Here is a 16,484-nt window from a genome sequence, read left to right as displayed (position 1 = left end):
AATTTTTAAATCTCTAATTTTAATTATGTTGAAATAGTCACACAAGGCTAGTGGACAGCATATTGGACAATACAGGTCTATAACTGACTTCTATGATAAAATTTTTAAATCTGCCCCAGGAAACAAACTGTAGGTAAATGTCCACTTTGAAAAGAAAGGGTGTGACAGGTACCGACCTAGACAGGAGGCAGCAAGGGACGCAAGGACAGCACTAACTGGCCCTGGAGCCCTGGATGTTCTTATCTCTAAAAAGGAAATAAGAATAATTGCTCTCGGGCAGTTTCCAGGATCGAATCAGATGCCATATGCAAAAAGACTGCTGTGAAGAAAGAGGCCGGGTCCTGTCAGTCCCCTCCTGTTCGAGACAAACCGAATGGGAGAAGAGGTGCTTTCGGGGGAACCTGGGCTCTTTCTGACCCAGCTGGTCCAAGCGAAGGAGAAAGGAGGGACCGGCTGCTGTTCCTGCCGTGGGATCCCGAAGGCCTGTTCTTTTGTGCTTTGACTGATTCCAGCTCAGAGAAAACTGCGGTTCCCATTCTAAGGCACTGGCAGAAACCTTTCTTTCCGGATTCACGCTTCTGGCTGAGTCTAGGGGAATGTTGGCATCTCCCCACATGGAATCCTGTCACTCTAAGGTAGCTCATGGCCCTCAGGAGCTGGGGTAAGAATGTCTTCCTGTGAAGATGCACCACCTCCCTGGGGGGCAGTCAGGGGGCAGAATACAGAGTAGGAAAAAGCATGTTTAGTATTACAAAACAATTTCATATTTGGATAAAAAGCGTCAGTTTAAAATACTTAAGCCTCCCTCAGAGGTTCTGGGAGATGAATTAATGAAATAGGAAGTGGAAAGTGCTTCGGAGTCATATCTGCCACCTAATAGCTGTGTGACCTTGGGAAAATTCCTAAGCATCTCTGAGCCTTGGTTTCTTTATCTATAAAATAGGAATAATTATACCTACTATCCAGCGCTCCACAAAAGGTATGTTTTATTTGAAACCGTGTATAGCCCAACAGCATCCATCTACCTCATCTGGTTCTGATTCTCTGGTGAGGGTGACAGGAGTAGGTAGATGGGAGAGATGCTGGGGGCAGGAGAGGGCCTTGCTGCACCTGTACCATGAGGGTCAACGTGAGCAGGAACCAGGTGAGACCTGGAGCTGGGGGACGGAGAGGACAGGCCCCACGGTGTTCTCTGAGACATGACATCCCTTGGTATGTTTGTCCTGTGCGAGGGGAGAGGGGGATGCGAAGAAATCAGTGGGGATCAGTGGGGAGCAGAGGACGGGAAGGACGGAATGCAGAACGATCAGCTTCCATCAAGTCTGCAGAGAAGCTGGTAAGATAACCAGCAGTGAGATATATTTGTCATGTAGATGGCGGAGGCCTGATCTAGAGGGTTAGACAGGTCACTCCTTCCTCCGCGGGGGTGCATTTCCACCCTTCCCGGTCACACTGTTGCCAGCGGCATGAGGACTCCAGTTCCAGGGACTGATCTGCAAGGTCACAGGGTTGTCTGAGAGTGCGGCTATCACTCCAGGAACATATTGCAGCTTCCCTCTGGTTAGATTTTTCCAATAACTCATTAAAGGGTGTACAAAGCTGAGTGTATGACCTAGTGATGATCTGAATGGATCTGTGTTGCCTCCTCCAGGCAGGAGATCAGAGACCACAACACCCTCCCCCCCCCCCCCCCCGGGTTTGGACTTTCATCAATGTCAATAATGGCAGGGTCCACATATAAACATGGGCACAAGGCTGCCCCTGAGAGGGTCCCTGGGGGTCTAGGTCCTGCAAGGGACTCCTTTCTCCTGGTGCCACTACCTCAAGATTTGCCTCTTGGATTCCAGACTCAGCCTGCTTGGACCCTCCTAGATGTCCCTGGTCGATTCCCCAGCCTCGTTGCTGTCCCGTCTTCCGGGTTTGCCCCGCCCTGTGGTTCCGGGTTTGCCCAGCCCTTGTGGCTCCCGGTTCACCACACCCAAAGTCCAGGGTTCACCCTGCTGATCAATCCCTGCCCCCATTCTGGACTCAGGGGACATCGATCTCAGAAGAGAGTTAAGAAACTATCTAAATGTGACCCCGCGATTATACTGATGAAGAAACTGGAGACGGAGAAGGAAACTGAAGTTAGTGAAGAGCAGAGTCAGGACCAGAACCCCATCTCCTGACCTCCCCTTCCCCAGGGCCATGTAACGACCAGGAGACCGAGGTCCCTTCCAGAAGTTTTCCAAACTGCTCATCGTGTTGGTGAGATCAGCCTCCTCCTCAATGTAATGTGTTCACTTACGTCACCCCCTTCTAGACTGGGAACCTCCACCAGTTTGTTCACCACTGTGTCCTAAGCACTGGGGGCGGCACCCTCATTATTTGTTGGCTCAGTAAGCAAGTCAGCCAAACCAAAATACCCGGCCCTCAAAAAAGTGGTCATTTGGCCCCAGACTGGACAAGGCTGAACCAGTGTGGTCAGAACAGTGAACAATGATGTGTTTTTTGAGCATGGATGCGTTTTGGACTCAGAAAGATCTAGGTCTGAATCCTAGCTCTGCCATCCACGGACTGGCCATCATCAGGCAAATCACTTCACTTTCTTAACCTCAGTTTCCACACCTGTAAAAAAGGAATAACAATACTTACCTCAAAGTGTTGTTGTGAGAGTTAAGTGAATTATAAATTTAAAGCACTTGGCCCAGCATTTGACACACGCTAAGCCCTCAGGGTATGGTAATTTTTTTATATTGGGGATGCTCCATGAGCAATGAGGCCAGCTCTCCCCATACCGCCTTCTGGGAGCAAGCCCCACTCACAGCCTCCACTGCCCGCATGACCTTGACATTGGACACCACTGGTTGGACCAAGGTAGGGCATTAGTAGTAGAGGTCAGCATGTTCCACCCCTTTGAAGAAAGGGGACATGGGCCCCCAGGCAATTGCCACCTTGTAGAGAACGCTCTTCCTTTGACACACCTGATGAACCAGGGCAACTAACCAGCTTTGGGAATCCAATGGCAGACGGGGCCTTGACGCTGGGAGGAAAGCCTCCTTTCCCTGGACCGGGAAGAACAGCTCAGCACTGCCATCGGCATGTGCGGTGTTGGCCCGGTACAGCATGTCCGCGGTGGGTGACAGAGGCAGGGGTGGCGGTAGAGTCTCACTCAGCACAGGGCATGGCACCGAGAGCCGGAACCAAGGCCCAGATGGAGAGGTGGTCGTTGAGGTCACCAAGATCATGAGCAGACACGAGTTGGCTCTGGGGTCTTTTCACAAGAGAGCCTGGAAGTCCTATGATAGGAGGTGGGGGGCAAGGGACAGCCAGAAAAATGCCCTCTCGTGTCCTTCTGGAGCCCTGCATTTTTTTTTAACCTAGAGCCATGTAACCTGGGACCCACACAGCCCAAAGACCCAGCCCCAGAGCACTGGGGACTCAGTGCAGAGGCCCCATCCTCACACTCGGCCTCAGAAGCAGACAACCTCATCCCACTCACTCTCTTCCCCGCACCGCTCGCTCCGTCTACTCGACTCAGACATCTGTTCCCCACCCACTCCTTCATCACCACCCTCCCGTGGCTCATCCTCCTCGCAGGTAACGTCGTCTGTCTGCAGCTCCCACCCCGTCCCTGCTGCAGAGTCACGGGCCCTCCCACACCTGCGCTCTCTCGGCAGATGGCCTCCCTGCGCACCCCAGGGGCACCTCCAGCGCTGGGTGCCCACAGGCTCCCGGGGCAGCGAATTCCCTTCTCGGACAGCTTTCGCCCGAGTGCCTAACACTGAGCCCAAATCTGCCTGTGCAGAGATGAGAGGTTGTCCCGGCTGTTGTCCTCTGAAGCTCCATCAAATCAGTTCTCCTTTCTCGCAGATGTGTGACATTAGAGAGAGATTCGTGCCACCTGTGTTTCCCCCACACTCATTTTTGTTCCTCCAGTTCATCTTTCTTGTCTGCCCTCCCTCTTCGTCACCACTGCCCCGGCCCCACACCGTGCCTGGCCACCCATTCCGGATTTCCCTCTTCCGGTGCTTCCTCGATGCCACCACCAGAGCAAACGTACATTTCCCTTTTGACCGTGGCTTGGAGCCTACAGGAACTCCTCACTCCTTCTTATCCTGGCATTCAAGGTCTTCTTTCCTCCGTCTCCAAACTTATGTAGAATTACTTCCTTACACAACACCTTTGACTGCAAGCAAACCACTCAAATTCACTGGCCTCAGAACATTCCATCAGTACTCCTGCCTCTGGGACCTGGTCCACACCCTCTTTTTTTCCCCTCCTCCAAGACGGTCTCATCTTTGGAGGCCTGATTTCCAAGGCTCCGAAGGGATGCCCTCGCACACCCCACAGAACCCATGGTCCTCACCACTGTGCTTGACATAAGCCGTCTTATTTTTGATAGGAGTCCAATTGGAGGTCCTCTGAGAACCCTTATTCCCACACACCCTTCACAGGGCGATGATGACATAAACCAGCTGCCAGGGCTCCCTGAATGTCTTCCTCATTTTCTCCATCTGTTCCTCTCAAGGGCATTGCTTTGGACATCTCTCCACCAAACTTTGGGAGAGGGATGCAGTGACTTACGATGAGAACATTCGACCACCATCGACTATTCACTCGGGTTCCCCAAATAGTTGATCAGTTCAAGTTCTTTGCATCTTACCAGTGCATCCTAAAGTTCTTCTTGAGAAAACTTTCTCAGGATTGCTCAGGACTGGTTGTCACTGCCCTTGGTCATTCATTCAAACAAATTGTTGCATACCTGGCCATATCTTAGGTAATTTCTGGAACACTGGGCTCGTTTCCTCAACTTCAGCCATTCACAAGCGATAAAACTGTTATGTTCTCTTATTTCGTATTTCTCTAATGCTTTTATTTTCGGTAAGTCTTCTTAATTATTTTCTGTGTACATGCAGGTGTGTGTTTTAGATGCAGACCCCATGGACAGGAACCTCATGCAGCTGGCGGAATGGAAACTGAGGGCAACAGGACTCAAAATCGGCCCTGGAATCACATAGCCTGAAGTTACTAGAAAACTTACTATTCTGCCTGGATGGTCAAGGCCTGGGCATTTACTCCTTACCCATTGTGGCCATGAAGGAAATCAGGTGATTGTAATTCATTCTGTAATTTCTGAGAGTGGGGCGGGGCATTGGGGACCATGGTAATAATGGAGACATGGCCATTACCCTTAGGGGCTTGGGTCACCCTGCCTCTCCCCCTGGGCCTAGGAAGCATACACCCAAACAAAGACTGATAATCTTACTGGGCAAGCACCCCAAAACCCCACATTAAAGTCTCGGGTGGAAGCTGAGCTGGAGAACATGGCTTTGGCCAAGAAGCCCAAGTGACGCCTCTTCCTTCCTCGGAGTTAATACCCACAAACAGCCCAGACAAAGGTTGCAGTGCTGTGACTCCTTACCTTTGGCCCTAGCGCCCCATTTTACCACCCAGCCACAGAGCCGAGGACCGGGGTGGCAAGCAGGCTGCCGCTAGAGGGGGCACGGAGGGCACGCAAGGCCGGCCCCACCATGCTTGGTGATCCATTTAGCCTTCCCCCTGGCCCTAGACGGTGGTGGTCCTAGCCCTTCCACTGTGCAGTGTAGAAACGGGAGGCACAGATGAAAGCAAGTTATGCAAGGTCGCACAGCTGTCAAGGCAGAACTGGGACTTGAACTCAGGCAGGCCTGTGCCTGGTTTACCTGTTATATTCACTGCTGCTTGCTGAGAGCCTCAGTCACACCCACTTTGCCTCCCGACAGAAGCTCCGTGCCCCCCTCCACTAGCGAGCACCGGACAGGTGAGATGCAGGCAAGTGTGCTCCATCAGGGACGTGTGGGGCAACGGCGGAAGGGAGCAGTGCACCTAACCTGCACCTTTTTCTTGCAGGCGTGTGCCTGTGTGTTCCTGGACACAACCAAGAGGTAAAAGGGGTGAGTCTGTGGTCAGGTCTGTGACCTGGGGATCAGCCTTTGGGCATCACAAAGATAACCAGACGCGTCGATTGCTGTGCCTCCCTGGCCCTTGTCTCCTTCCAAGAAGAAATGACAAGCGACAACAGCCTCTGCTGAAGGAACACCCCTTGACTGCCATAGTTTTTACTGCTTGAATTTCACTCTCAGCTAGTTGGCCCAGGAGTGGCCCCAGTCCCAACGGTCTGGTCGGGACCTCCAAGGTGACCTGCTGAGGGACCCATCACATCCTCAAACCTGGGAGTCTGATTTGGAGACACAGACCCAGTGAAGGTGAAAGAACGTGGAGGTGGTCAAGGCTGTGGTGGGTCAAAGAGACACTAATGTTGCCGAGGAGCTAGTGTGGACGAGCATTTACACAGTGAAGGCTGAGAAATCAGCTGGCCGGAAGTGAAACAGACGCCAAGAGCCGAGTCGGGCCAAGGCGAAGCATGATGTTCAACCCTGCCTTGTGTGTCAGAATCGTCTGGAGAGAATCTAACAGGTATGAGTGCCTGCACTCATACCCGGAGGTTCCATTTAACTGGTGTAGAGTGGGAACCAGGCACCATAGGTTCGAAATCTCCTCAGATGAATCTCAGGTCAAGTCAGGTGGAGAGCCACTGACCTTCAGTGAGGTTCCGGCTGCTCTGCGGGAGGCCCCTGCTTCGGGCACTCCTGCCTTCTGCAGCAGACGCTTCGGGATATTAAATCACGTCTAGCCTCTGCCTTATTCCCCGCAAGCAGAACCCTAATTCTGTACAGGTACTGGAGCACCAGCACGGTCAGGGAAGATGAGCCCAACCCCAGAGAATACAGCCTCAGTGGTCCAAGCTACACAAGGGAATCCCGTCCCTTTTCCCATCTGAGAGATGGCAGGTGGCTCAGTGCCGACCAATGACATGGTGGGGGGCTCTGGGGAAAATTTTCCCCTTTGAAAGAGAGAGAAGCTGGAGAAATGCCCTTCTCTCTTGCTGCGTTTGGCTGATGTGATGCCTGGAAATTCTGGAGCCATCCCGTGATGACGATGAGGGGAGAGCCGAGAGAACTGCAGAGAACACGACCAGAGTCCTGATGTGATTGCTGCCGCATTTACCACCAGGCACCGCCTCCCTCCAGATTTCTTGTTACTTAACTATGTGCTTACCATGGGCCGCGTGCCATTCCAAGCACTTTTCACGTATTACTTAATGGAACCCTTCCCAAGCCTGAGGCTAGTCCTTGGGACACGAGAAGGCTAAATGCTCCCCCCCAACCCCTCCCAAGCCCGCATCAGAGCCGGCCCCAGGTCCTGCACAAGCAGCCTTCCCATCCGCTGCCCATTACTCGATGCAATTTCAGCATGGATCTCCGAGACAAAATGACATAGTGTGTACACCGTCAGTATGTTTTCGAATAGCCAAAAGACAGCAAAAGCCCCCAGAGCTAGTGAGTTCTAGGTCCATCGTCCAACTTGGCCTTATTCTCCTTAATATTCACACTGCGCTCTGTGCTCAGGGTGCCCTCACGTGGTGTCTTTCTAGGAACTCCATGGTGCTTGCTGACTGGCTCTCCCCACACCCTTGCCTTTCACCCACTCGCTGGTCTCTCTGTTCTTACGCCATTGCCTCCCTCTTCCCCTTTTCTCCAACCTTCCAACGGTTGGATTTGAGAAGAAGATAAATGGGGCACCCCCCCTCCCCCCCAAACCCAGAACACTCCAAGTGATAGCGATTGTTAAAATCTTGATTTCTTTTATTTTTTTTTAAGGGAGGAGTAACTTCTTTTTTTTTTTTTAAAGTAATCTCCACACCCAATATGGGGCTCACACTCATGGCCCCGAGATCAAGAGTCACATCCTCTCCCAACTGAGCCAGCCAAGCGCCCCTAAAAATCTGGATTTCTAGGCAGTAGAGTCCTTAAATATTAGCAGTCGCTCTCGTCAGCCCGGTTGTATCTCCAAGGTGGGCTATCTTTTCCTGCTCTCCTGTCCCCCACCCCAAACATAAGTCTAGGCAGTCCCCAGGGAAAGGGCCCTAAGAGCCTCCCTCCGTGGCTCTGCCCCAAGGACTGCGCGGCGTCGACCCCAAGGAGGTGCATGTGCCCTGCTTAACGCACGCCCAGCAGACACCCCTCCCTCCTCTCTCCACCACCTTCATGACCCCCCTTCACTCTTTCCCACCTTCTGAAACTGGCCGGCATTGGCTCAGCCCCTTGGTTCGGGCTCAAAAAATACCACAGGTGTGAACAGTTTACACAGACTTTATTTTTCACCCACTGAGCACAGGAAGGTCTGGGCAGGCAGAGGTGTCACAATCACCTCCCCTGGTTCACAGACACACACCGTGAGACCTGGTGGCAAGGGAGAGGGTCCTATTCCTACCACAGATTGCTATGGGATTATCACAACAACACATTTGTTCTCGGTTCTATTTACACCATGGAGGGTGGAGAGGGTCCATTTCTTACACTAAAAATATATACTTTGGAATCTCTAAAACAAAAATATCTCTATCTCTACACGAGACCTACTAGAAAGAAGAACATAGAAAACAAGAGAAATGTACCAGCACCTCGAGTTGTCCCCTTCCGCGGGAAGCGTGCTCTGCTCTCCACCTGACACCATTCGCTTAGGGCAGCCGTATCTAACCAATCAGACAGACAGAGATCAACATGAGGGAGGCTCAGCATCTTGGAGGAGGGAATATGGGAGAAAGGAGTGGGGAAGAGGATTCTGGCCTCTTTTGCAGGAGTCATTGCACATTCAGTTTGGTACTTCTGCTTCCAGCATGATCGCATGTACGAAAACCTGCACGTTGGGGTCCATTGCAAACTTGCTAGAGAAGCCCAAGCTACTTCCTGCCGGGCTTGGAGACATGCCGTGGGTAGCTTTTCTCTCTCTCTCTCAGGAAATATTAACGCCATCAGCTCGAAGAAAGCCTTCTGTACTCTCCAATGCTGAAAGTGGGTTAGGTGTAAGAAAAATGCCATTCCTTTTCAGAAGGATCAGAAACCATTCCGTTCCCTTTGAGCACAGAACGTCCTAGAGGAATTTTGCCTATGGATGAATCATTCCACTTTCTGAATTTTCCTATTGAAGAGACTCACATAACACTCCTTCCCTCTTTTCATGCTTCACGCACTGATACAGTTCCTTCATATCTCTTCTGGTTATGAAAATTAGCCTCCTTTCTAGCAAAGAAATGTTAACGGAGTCAGCTGCCCATTCTCTATAATTCGTGTAAGAGAACAAGGGCACCAAGAATCAAAAAGAGTAGATTTGGTTGAAAAACCACTCCGATTTGATTTGGGGATATCTTTTTCTGTTTCTATTAAAATATGGATGAGTGTGAGGGCTTGAGAATCTGTAGCCCCTCACCCCAAGCAAGGAAAACAGAAAGTCCCCTTTCTGCCCAACATCCTCACCTCTCTCACCACCCCCAACTGGTGGTGGGTTTTAGGACCTCTGACTGCCATCCAAGGAGGAGTTGAAAGACCGAGGCAGAAAGGAGAAGAAAGGCTGCTTGAGGAAGTGAGGAAGCCAAGGAAGCTGAGTCAGTAAAAGGGGCGGAACTTGGATGATGTCTCATGTGGCCAGTCAGAGCCCGCAGGAAGGATTTCTACATCACGGAGGCCTGACAGCCACAACCAAAAGAAAATCAAGAAGGCTGAGAACATTCAGTGCCAGGTTCCTGAATGTCCTGCCAGGATGTGGCTTGGAAACCTGAGACGTCCGAGGGAAACGTAGTGACAAGCCAGCAAAGACCGCTGAACAGTCCTAGGAGGCGGTGCTAACGTTCCTGTAGAAGAAGAAATGTAGAGACTGAAGCAGCAGCAGAGAGGACACACTGGATGGGACTTCTGATGCCAGTTGAAAGGAAAGCCAGGGTCCCTACCTTCTCCCCTGCTTCAAGAAAACCTAGAGGCTCAGAACACAGACATTAAAGTTCATAGAGAAGACGCAGGGAGAACCATTGGTTCCTCTGCTAAGAGGGAAGTCTGGAGAGCAAAGTGGGTAGAAAATAAAGTAGTCTCGGGAACTGTCTTGTTTGGATGCCCAGAAAGCACAGAGACTTCTTGAAGGTCACAGCTCTCACAGCCTGAGATGTCAACCAAGCCTGAGACTTAGCATTTACCAGATTTTTACCAAAGATTTGTGACTAATTTAAAAGCCAATCACATCCCAGACAAAGAGAAATAGCAACTATTCACACCATCTTTTAGAATAAATGGTTCCCTGCCCCTCTATCCCAAAGGCAAATTTATATGACTAAGGAGATGGGGACAGGAGCTGTATATGTAAACACCAGATCTTCCGAGAAGCCCGTCATCAGAAGTTGGAAATCTTATGTAGCCACAAAGAGCTAGCCTGCATTTTATGCAACCGAACGTATTTGGCAAGTTCATACTAGATTGCTGGGCTTTACCTTCTCTCTAGACCAACCCTCCCCTTAAAGGTCATGAGCTAGGAAGTAACCCAACCACTCAGCAACACCAGTTCTTACCATTAGAACCAAGATTTCACTTACCATCAGTTTCTTCAATCCCTGGCTTCCCTCCCTTCCTACTTTGACACCACCAGCCCATCAGGGCACCAGCCTGCAAACGCTCAAACCGTTCCTGAAATCTCCCTTGTCATGAAAGAGGTGGACTGCTTCTCTGGCCCAAGTAGAAACTGTCAGTTTCTACTTAACGTTGAGTTTAAACATCTTTTCCTATAGACTAATCTGCCTATATTTGCCCTCAAGCTATTCTATCAGAGAAGTCTGAGAAGAGAATCCCTAGAGAGGGGAATGATCATGTTTTTTTGATGTCCCCCTCCCAGCTTAGGTACACAAAACTATTTAATAGCAGCAGTGACACCTCATGGACACACTCGTATTTGTCGATGAACACACATGCACACGCGCACACACACACACACACACATACACGCTGCTACTGCTTCACCTCCACTCCCAGTTTCCTGTCCCCAACACTGCCCAAACTGACTGTGCCACCATAGCCACCGGCCACAGACCTGAGTAAGGAAGCATGCAGGTAGGACCGGGGTTGAGGGTTGGGTGGGGGTTGGGAAAAGGGAGACAATGAGAGTAGGGGGGAATGGTGTCTACCACTGAGATGTAGCAGAAATGAGGCTGGCTGTTATCTGAGAAAGATGTAATGGCCTAAAAGGATTGGCACAGGCTTCCAGAGTAACTAACGTTCCTACGGCGCAGTAACCTGGGAGGATGTGGCTCGGGAAGGCCTGAAAGTACACACATGGTCCGGTAACTGCACTGCACAGAGTTAATAAAGACAGGTTTCTGCTCTCGAGAGCCTACACAAGGAAGGCATCGTGAGACATCGATGAAATAGGAGAGAGATTTTTTCTGAGTGATATTGCCACCTCATTTGTTGTACGATGGGCTCTTCCCTATCACATTCCTTCCAGCTGTGCTGAGACTAGGGGGACGGGAGAAGCAGCCACCAACCTTCCTACACAGAGGTGGCAGGAAAAGATGGGAGGGACAAGATAGAGGAAGAAAGTGGGAGTGTTCTCAGGGGACGAGGAAGCCAAAGGAGGAGGCAAGCTCAAGGAAGCTGCCGGAGAGAGGCAGGGAAAGTCAGCCAGCAGGAAAGCTTTCCCCATTGACAGGTTGCCTTTTGATTTTTCTACACTAGGTAGGCAAATGGGTACAATTGTTACATTTCTCCTAAAGTGATCAAATGTGAAGCTTTGGTTCGCCAAGATTTTAATGCCCGTATAGTTCGAAGATGCATGCCTGTTCCTGTCTGCACTATATAAAGGGAAGCCAAGGCTCTGCATAAAACAGCCTTGTGAGCGGAAATTAGACAAACCAGGAGCAATACCCACAGTTCAATGGGATATCACTTTAACGTCCGCAAGTAGCATGATGTTTGGTCACGAGGCACTGGCACCGCCTTGCACACTGCTTGCTTACAGCAGGCATCCGTTCTGAGTGGTTGGTGTCCATCCTGTACCAGTTGTTAAATATTTTGAAAACCATCTGTGTATTAAAACAGGTGTGGTCCTAGGAGATGTGGAAATGGTCAAGAAATGCGGGATTCCTTCAATTTCAAAGGCGTAAGGAGTCTTACTCCAAGGAGCAAGGCCAGAATACACTGATATGTTTTAAGAGGCTAAGGAATGCAACATTCAATGAAGTTTTGTAGCCAACTCTTCACCTACGAAAGGAGAGGAACCTGAAAGAACATCCCACTGTACAAAGGTCTTCCAGGATGGAAAACTGATAAGATCGAATTCCCTGGGTACCGACACGCTTACTAGTCACATTCTGTGCACAAAGGAAGGGAAGATATACACACTGGAGTCCAAACCCTTGATATTCATTGCAACAGAGAAAAGAAGAGAGAAACTATAAATATAGTTTTCAACCAAATACCAAAATTAATCTCACCACTTACAGTTCATTTCCCAGTGTGGTCTTTTACATCTGAGAGTCATACATCTGTCAACCGAAAGAAATTCATGATGATGGAGAAACCACATGGCTGAAGGTGGTTTTGGTCCATTGAGTTGATGACGGTTCGCTACTAAGGCAGCTAGGGAGACATTACGTAAGCACTTGGATCTCTCCAGGAGTGGAATCAGAATGCGTCCTCAAGAGACAGCGGCAAGACATGGATGTTTCCACAATGTGGCCAGTAAAAACACCTTATCTCTCTTTCTGCTCACAAACAACTATCATCAAACCTTTCGCAGGTGTCTAGAAAGCAGACACCACGACAACTCTTCAGGCTAGGAAGTTCTTCCTGGTGTCTAAACCAACTCCTTCTGTAGCAATCGAAGCTCGTTCTCTTGGTCTATCCTTAGCGAAACCAAGAGAAGCTGCTCATCCTCGCTTATCATTATCTATTTCCCCCGACCTTCTTCCTGTCTGAGCTAAACAACTCCGGTGTCCCTCATGGCCCTTTCATCATCCAAGGCTCTCACCGAGTCACACAGGCTGCTGCTAGGGAGCGATAAAGATGCTTCGGAGGCAGAGGCATCTTCCGGCTGTGGTGGTGGGCCCCTGCCGATGCCCAGGTTGCCGACCGTCCTAACGGCAGACCCTCCTGACAGCCTCTGGGTCTGACCAGCATCCCCCAGAGTAGGCATCAAACCCAGGCCCAGGGCTGCCTGGGAGCCTGCAGATTCTACAGGGCGGGAGAGCCTTCCCTTTTCTCTCTGCTCTCCTCCTACTCCCCCATCCCATCCTTTAGGAAGAGGGAACTCATCGAAGGAACCCTCAGCGGCAGCATGGATCCATATGGCTCTGTTCACCAGCAGAGAGTTTCAGAGAAAATGTCTGGAAAATGGGAAGCTGGGTCTTCACTGGTGGCAATTCTGAAGAGAAAGAGAAAGGAAGAAGTACCAACAGGAGGTGGTCTTCTGCTTCACGTCCACATCTGGTGACTGGCTGCTGGTATGGGGATAGCTGGGTGCCCTCCAGTGCACAGCACGGGTAACTGAATGCTTCGGCATGGCTTTGACATGACCACGGGCAGGGCCAGACTCGGTCTTGCTTCTTCTCTGAGAGACTCACATCTTCTCTGTAACCAGAACTTCCCTGAGGCACCTCACGGCCCAAATCTTCCTTCCCAGCAAAGACTTTTAGTTGAAGAGACTGAATAAAAGTGTTACAATTAGACAAAAAGGGAACACATGATTCATTCCTGCTTTTAACACAACACTTTGAAGATGTCACCACAATTTGGATCTGGCTATATTTTAAGTTCATTTACAAGTAGACTAGTTCTCAACTAAAAATAACCATGTGCGTTATACATTTCGACAGCTGCCTGGATTTTCCTCTGAAGGAAACAAGATTCTATATTTCACTCACATTCAGCACAGATTTATTTTAACCCATTCGATGAAGGAATAACCTCCCACTACCACCCACTGGTGGCTGTGACTTTTCAAAGTACTTCAGCTCCTCCTCAGAGCATTCTTATGAGTGAGGCAGTTAGTTATTATTATCCCCATTTTACCGCTCAGTAAACTGAGTGCCAGAAACAGTAGCCTACCGGGTTACACACGGAAATAAATAGTTAGACCAGGCCCCCTAATTCCTGGCCTACTGCTTTTTTTTTTTAACTAGAAAAGTTGCCTTTAATAAGACCTAAGATTTTGCCTTTAATTAAAGGCTGACTTCTTAAAATGGTGTTTGGACTAAATTATTCAAGTAGTTTGGGTACATAGCCACCCTCGCTCGGTGCAGGCAAAGATGCCTCAAGTCCTTGCATTTTCTTCAGCAACCTGATTACACTTGATCTATGCTATTGGCAAATGATACACAGAATTTTCATTTCCAAAATCGGAAACCTGTTTATAGTTTAATATTTCAAATCTTTCCTTGGCAACAGTTCTCATTATGGAATGACTGAAATAGGTGGAGTCTGTATTGGCATGATCGACACTCTCTGGACATTCTGGCCATTTTCCAGTTTGTGTGGTTCCGGTAACCAGAGAGATTTTGAAATGGGAACTTTTGGAAAGAGGATTCAGGTGACTAGAGAAAGGCAATGTACACATCCACATACTCCTTGGTTTGGGGGCTGGCTGTGTAAATGGGCAGCTCAAAACAGCACATCTGTGCAAATAGTTAAAAAAACATTTTTTTCCTTTTCTGAGGCATATAGCAATTCACCTGGGGTTAGGCACCCGTCCCGGAAGGGATATTTTTTTAGACAAATTTAATTTTACAACTTAGATATATTTTACTTTCAACATGATTGCTATTTTTAAAAGCACAAAATAAATAAAAATCAGCAACTATAGTTCTCTTTACCTCTTCTCCTTTGTATTTCCAGAGTTCATACTGAGAGCTTTCCAGACCGTAGTTTTAGGCATTTCATCAGATATATTAATCTCAGAGGGGTCACATCTGAAATCAATGCTTAGGACAATAAACATAGGACACACAAATAAAATACGTATCTCGGTCTATAGTGATCACACCCCACCAGGCAGGAAAGAGTAGGTCTGAGGGGGCTCAGCTAACAGTTCTCAGCAGCACCAGGAGCCAGGTGGTTGGAATGTAGAGAGGCAAGGTGGCCTACGAGGTGGTGCTGAGGGCTGGGCTGCTGTGCCATGTGGCAGGCAGCCGTGCCACAGCCATCCTGCCCTGACAGTGCTATGATGTCAACAGGAGCCTCAGGAGCTACCCCCTACTGAACGCTCGCTGTGTGCTAGGCTCGCTGTGTGCCAGGCATGGTGCTAAGCAGTCTTCGTTGGTTTTCTCACTTACATGGCCAAATGCTTGCCATTTGTAGTTAACAAAGCACTCGTTACAATATCTTCACTATCAATCAGAGATGATTAACATCCTCATTTTGAAGGTACAGAAACCAAAGCTCTCAGAACTAAGTGATCACCCAAGGTCAAATGTCAGTAAGAGGACAATCAAGGCCTTGAATCGAGTCCTTGGTCTCCTAGAAGCCCAGAGTACTAGGAAATTTTCTACAAGCCAGTCTCTTTTTAAAGGGCCAAAAGATGGGGCGACTGGGTGCCTCAGTTGGTTCGGCATCCGACTCCAGCTCAGGTCATGATCTCATAGCTCCTGAGTTCGAGCCCCATGTCGGGCTCTGTGCTGACAGCTCAGAGCCTGGAGCCTGCTTCGGATTCTGTGTGTCCTTCTCTCTCTCTTTCTACTTGTCCTCTGCTCACACTCTGCCTGTCTGTCTCTCTCTCTCAAAAATAAATAAACATTAAAAAAAATTTTTTTTTTAAATCAAACTCCTAGGAACAGACAGTGGACTGGTGGTTACCAGAGGCTGGGCAGGTGGGGTGGAAGGGGAGATAGTGATCAAAGGGTATAAATTTGCAGTTATAAGGTGAATAATTTTTAAAGACCTGTATACAGCATGGTGACCATAGTTGATAGTAATGTACTGTATACTTGAAATCTGCTAAGAAAGTAGATGTCAAGTGTTCTCACCACAAAATAAGGAATGATAACTGTAAGAGGTAATGAATATGTTATTACTTTGATGACAGTAACCATTTCACAATGTGTCCAGATATCAAAACACCATGTCGTGCACCTTAAATATATTTTTTTATTTGTCAAAAGTAAATAAGTCAAAATTGAAAAAAAAAAATCCCAACGACGTGACTTTCCCCATCTTCCCCTCAGTATAAACCACAATGGATTCAATGATCTGGCAATAAATTATCCAGGATCTAGATGACCCAGATCCCCTCTCTCTTCCTTTTCTGCCCCCTCTCAGCCTCTGGGCTTCTTTCAGCTTATGTGTACCTCTTCCACAGTGGAAACAAAATGCCGGGAATAAAACCACTAACGGACCAATTTAGTGTCCCGTGTCCCGTGGTGAGCAATAGCTTAGCTAGAGAAGGCAGCTAAGAGCCTTGGCAGAAATTAAGGAATTTGGGGGACCCCAGTTTGGTTCCCCCTTGGCTCCTAGGACCACAGATGCCATGAGTCAAACTGAAGGGGCTGCCTCTGCCCCTCGACAAAGGCTTGCCCAAGCATGGGAATTCCACAGGCTGAGGACTCTCTGGAAACAAAGGCCATATCCTATTCATCTCCGGAAAATGGCAGA

The 16,484-nt window shown here is 49.1% G+C and overlaps 1 protein-coding gene across 3 annotated transcripts in view; it reads right to left on the bottom strand.

The window, feature by feature from the left end:
• Positions 1-8,156: 8,156 nt before the first annotated feature.
• SLC4A8 (solute carrier family 4 member 8) overlaps positions 8,157-16,484 on the bottom strand; it is a 79,133-nt gene continuing 70,805 nt past the window's right edge. For 2 of the 3 annotated variants that reach the window (XM_042992322.1, XM_042992324.1), the window contains exons 24-25: positions 14,711-14,818; positions 8,157-13,543 (exon numbers count right to left, since the gene is read on the bottom strand). In XM_042992322.1, the coding sequence (XP_042848256.1) occupies positions 13,531-13,543; positions 14,711-14,818 (121 nt within the window). In that variant the 3' untranslated portion in view covers positions 8,157-13,530. The remainder of the gene's footprint in view (positions 13,544-14,710; positions 14,819-16,484) is intronic. The other variant, XM_042992323.1, reaches the window with a different exon arrangement.

The sequence above is a fragment of the Panthera tigris genome, chromosome B4 (assembly GCF_018350195.1).
Source record: "Panthera tigris isolate Pti1 chromosome B4, P.tigris_Pti1_mat1.1, whole genome shotgun sequence".
Taxonomy (NCBI): Eukaryota; Metazoa; Chordata; class Mammalia; order Carnivora; family Felidae; genus Panthera; species Panthera tigris.
This window is presented reverse-complemented; position numbering and strand designations above follow the sequence as displayed.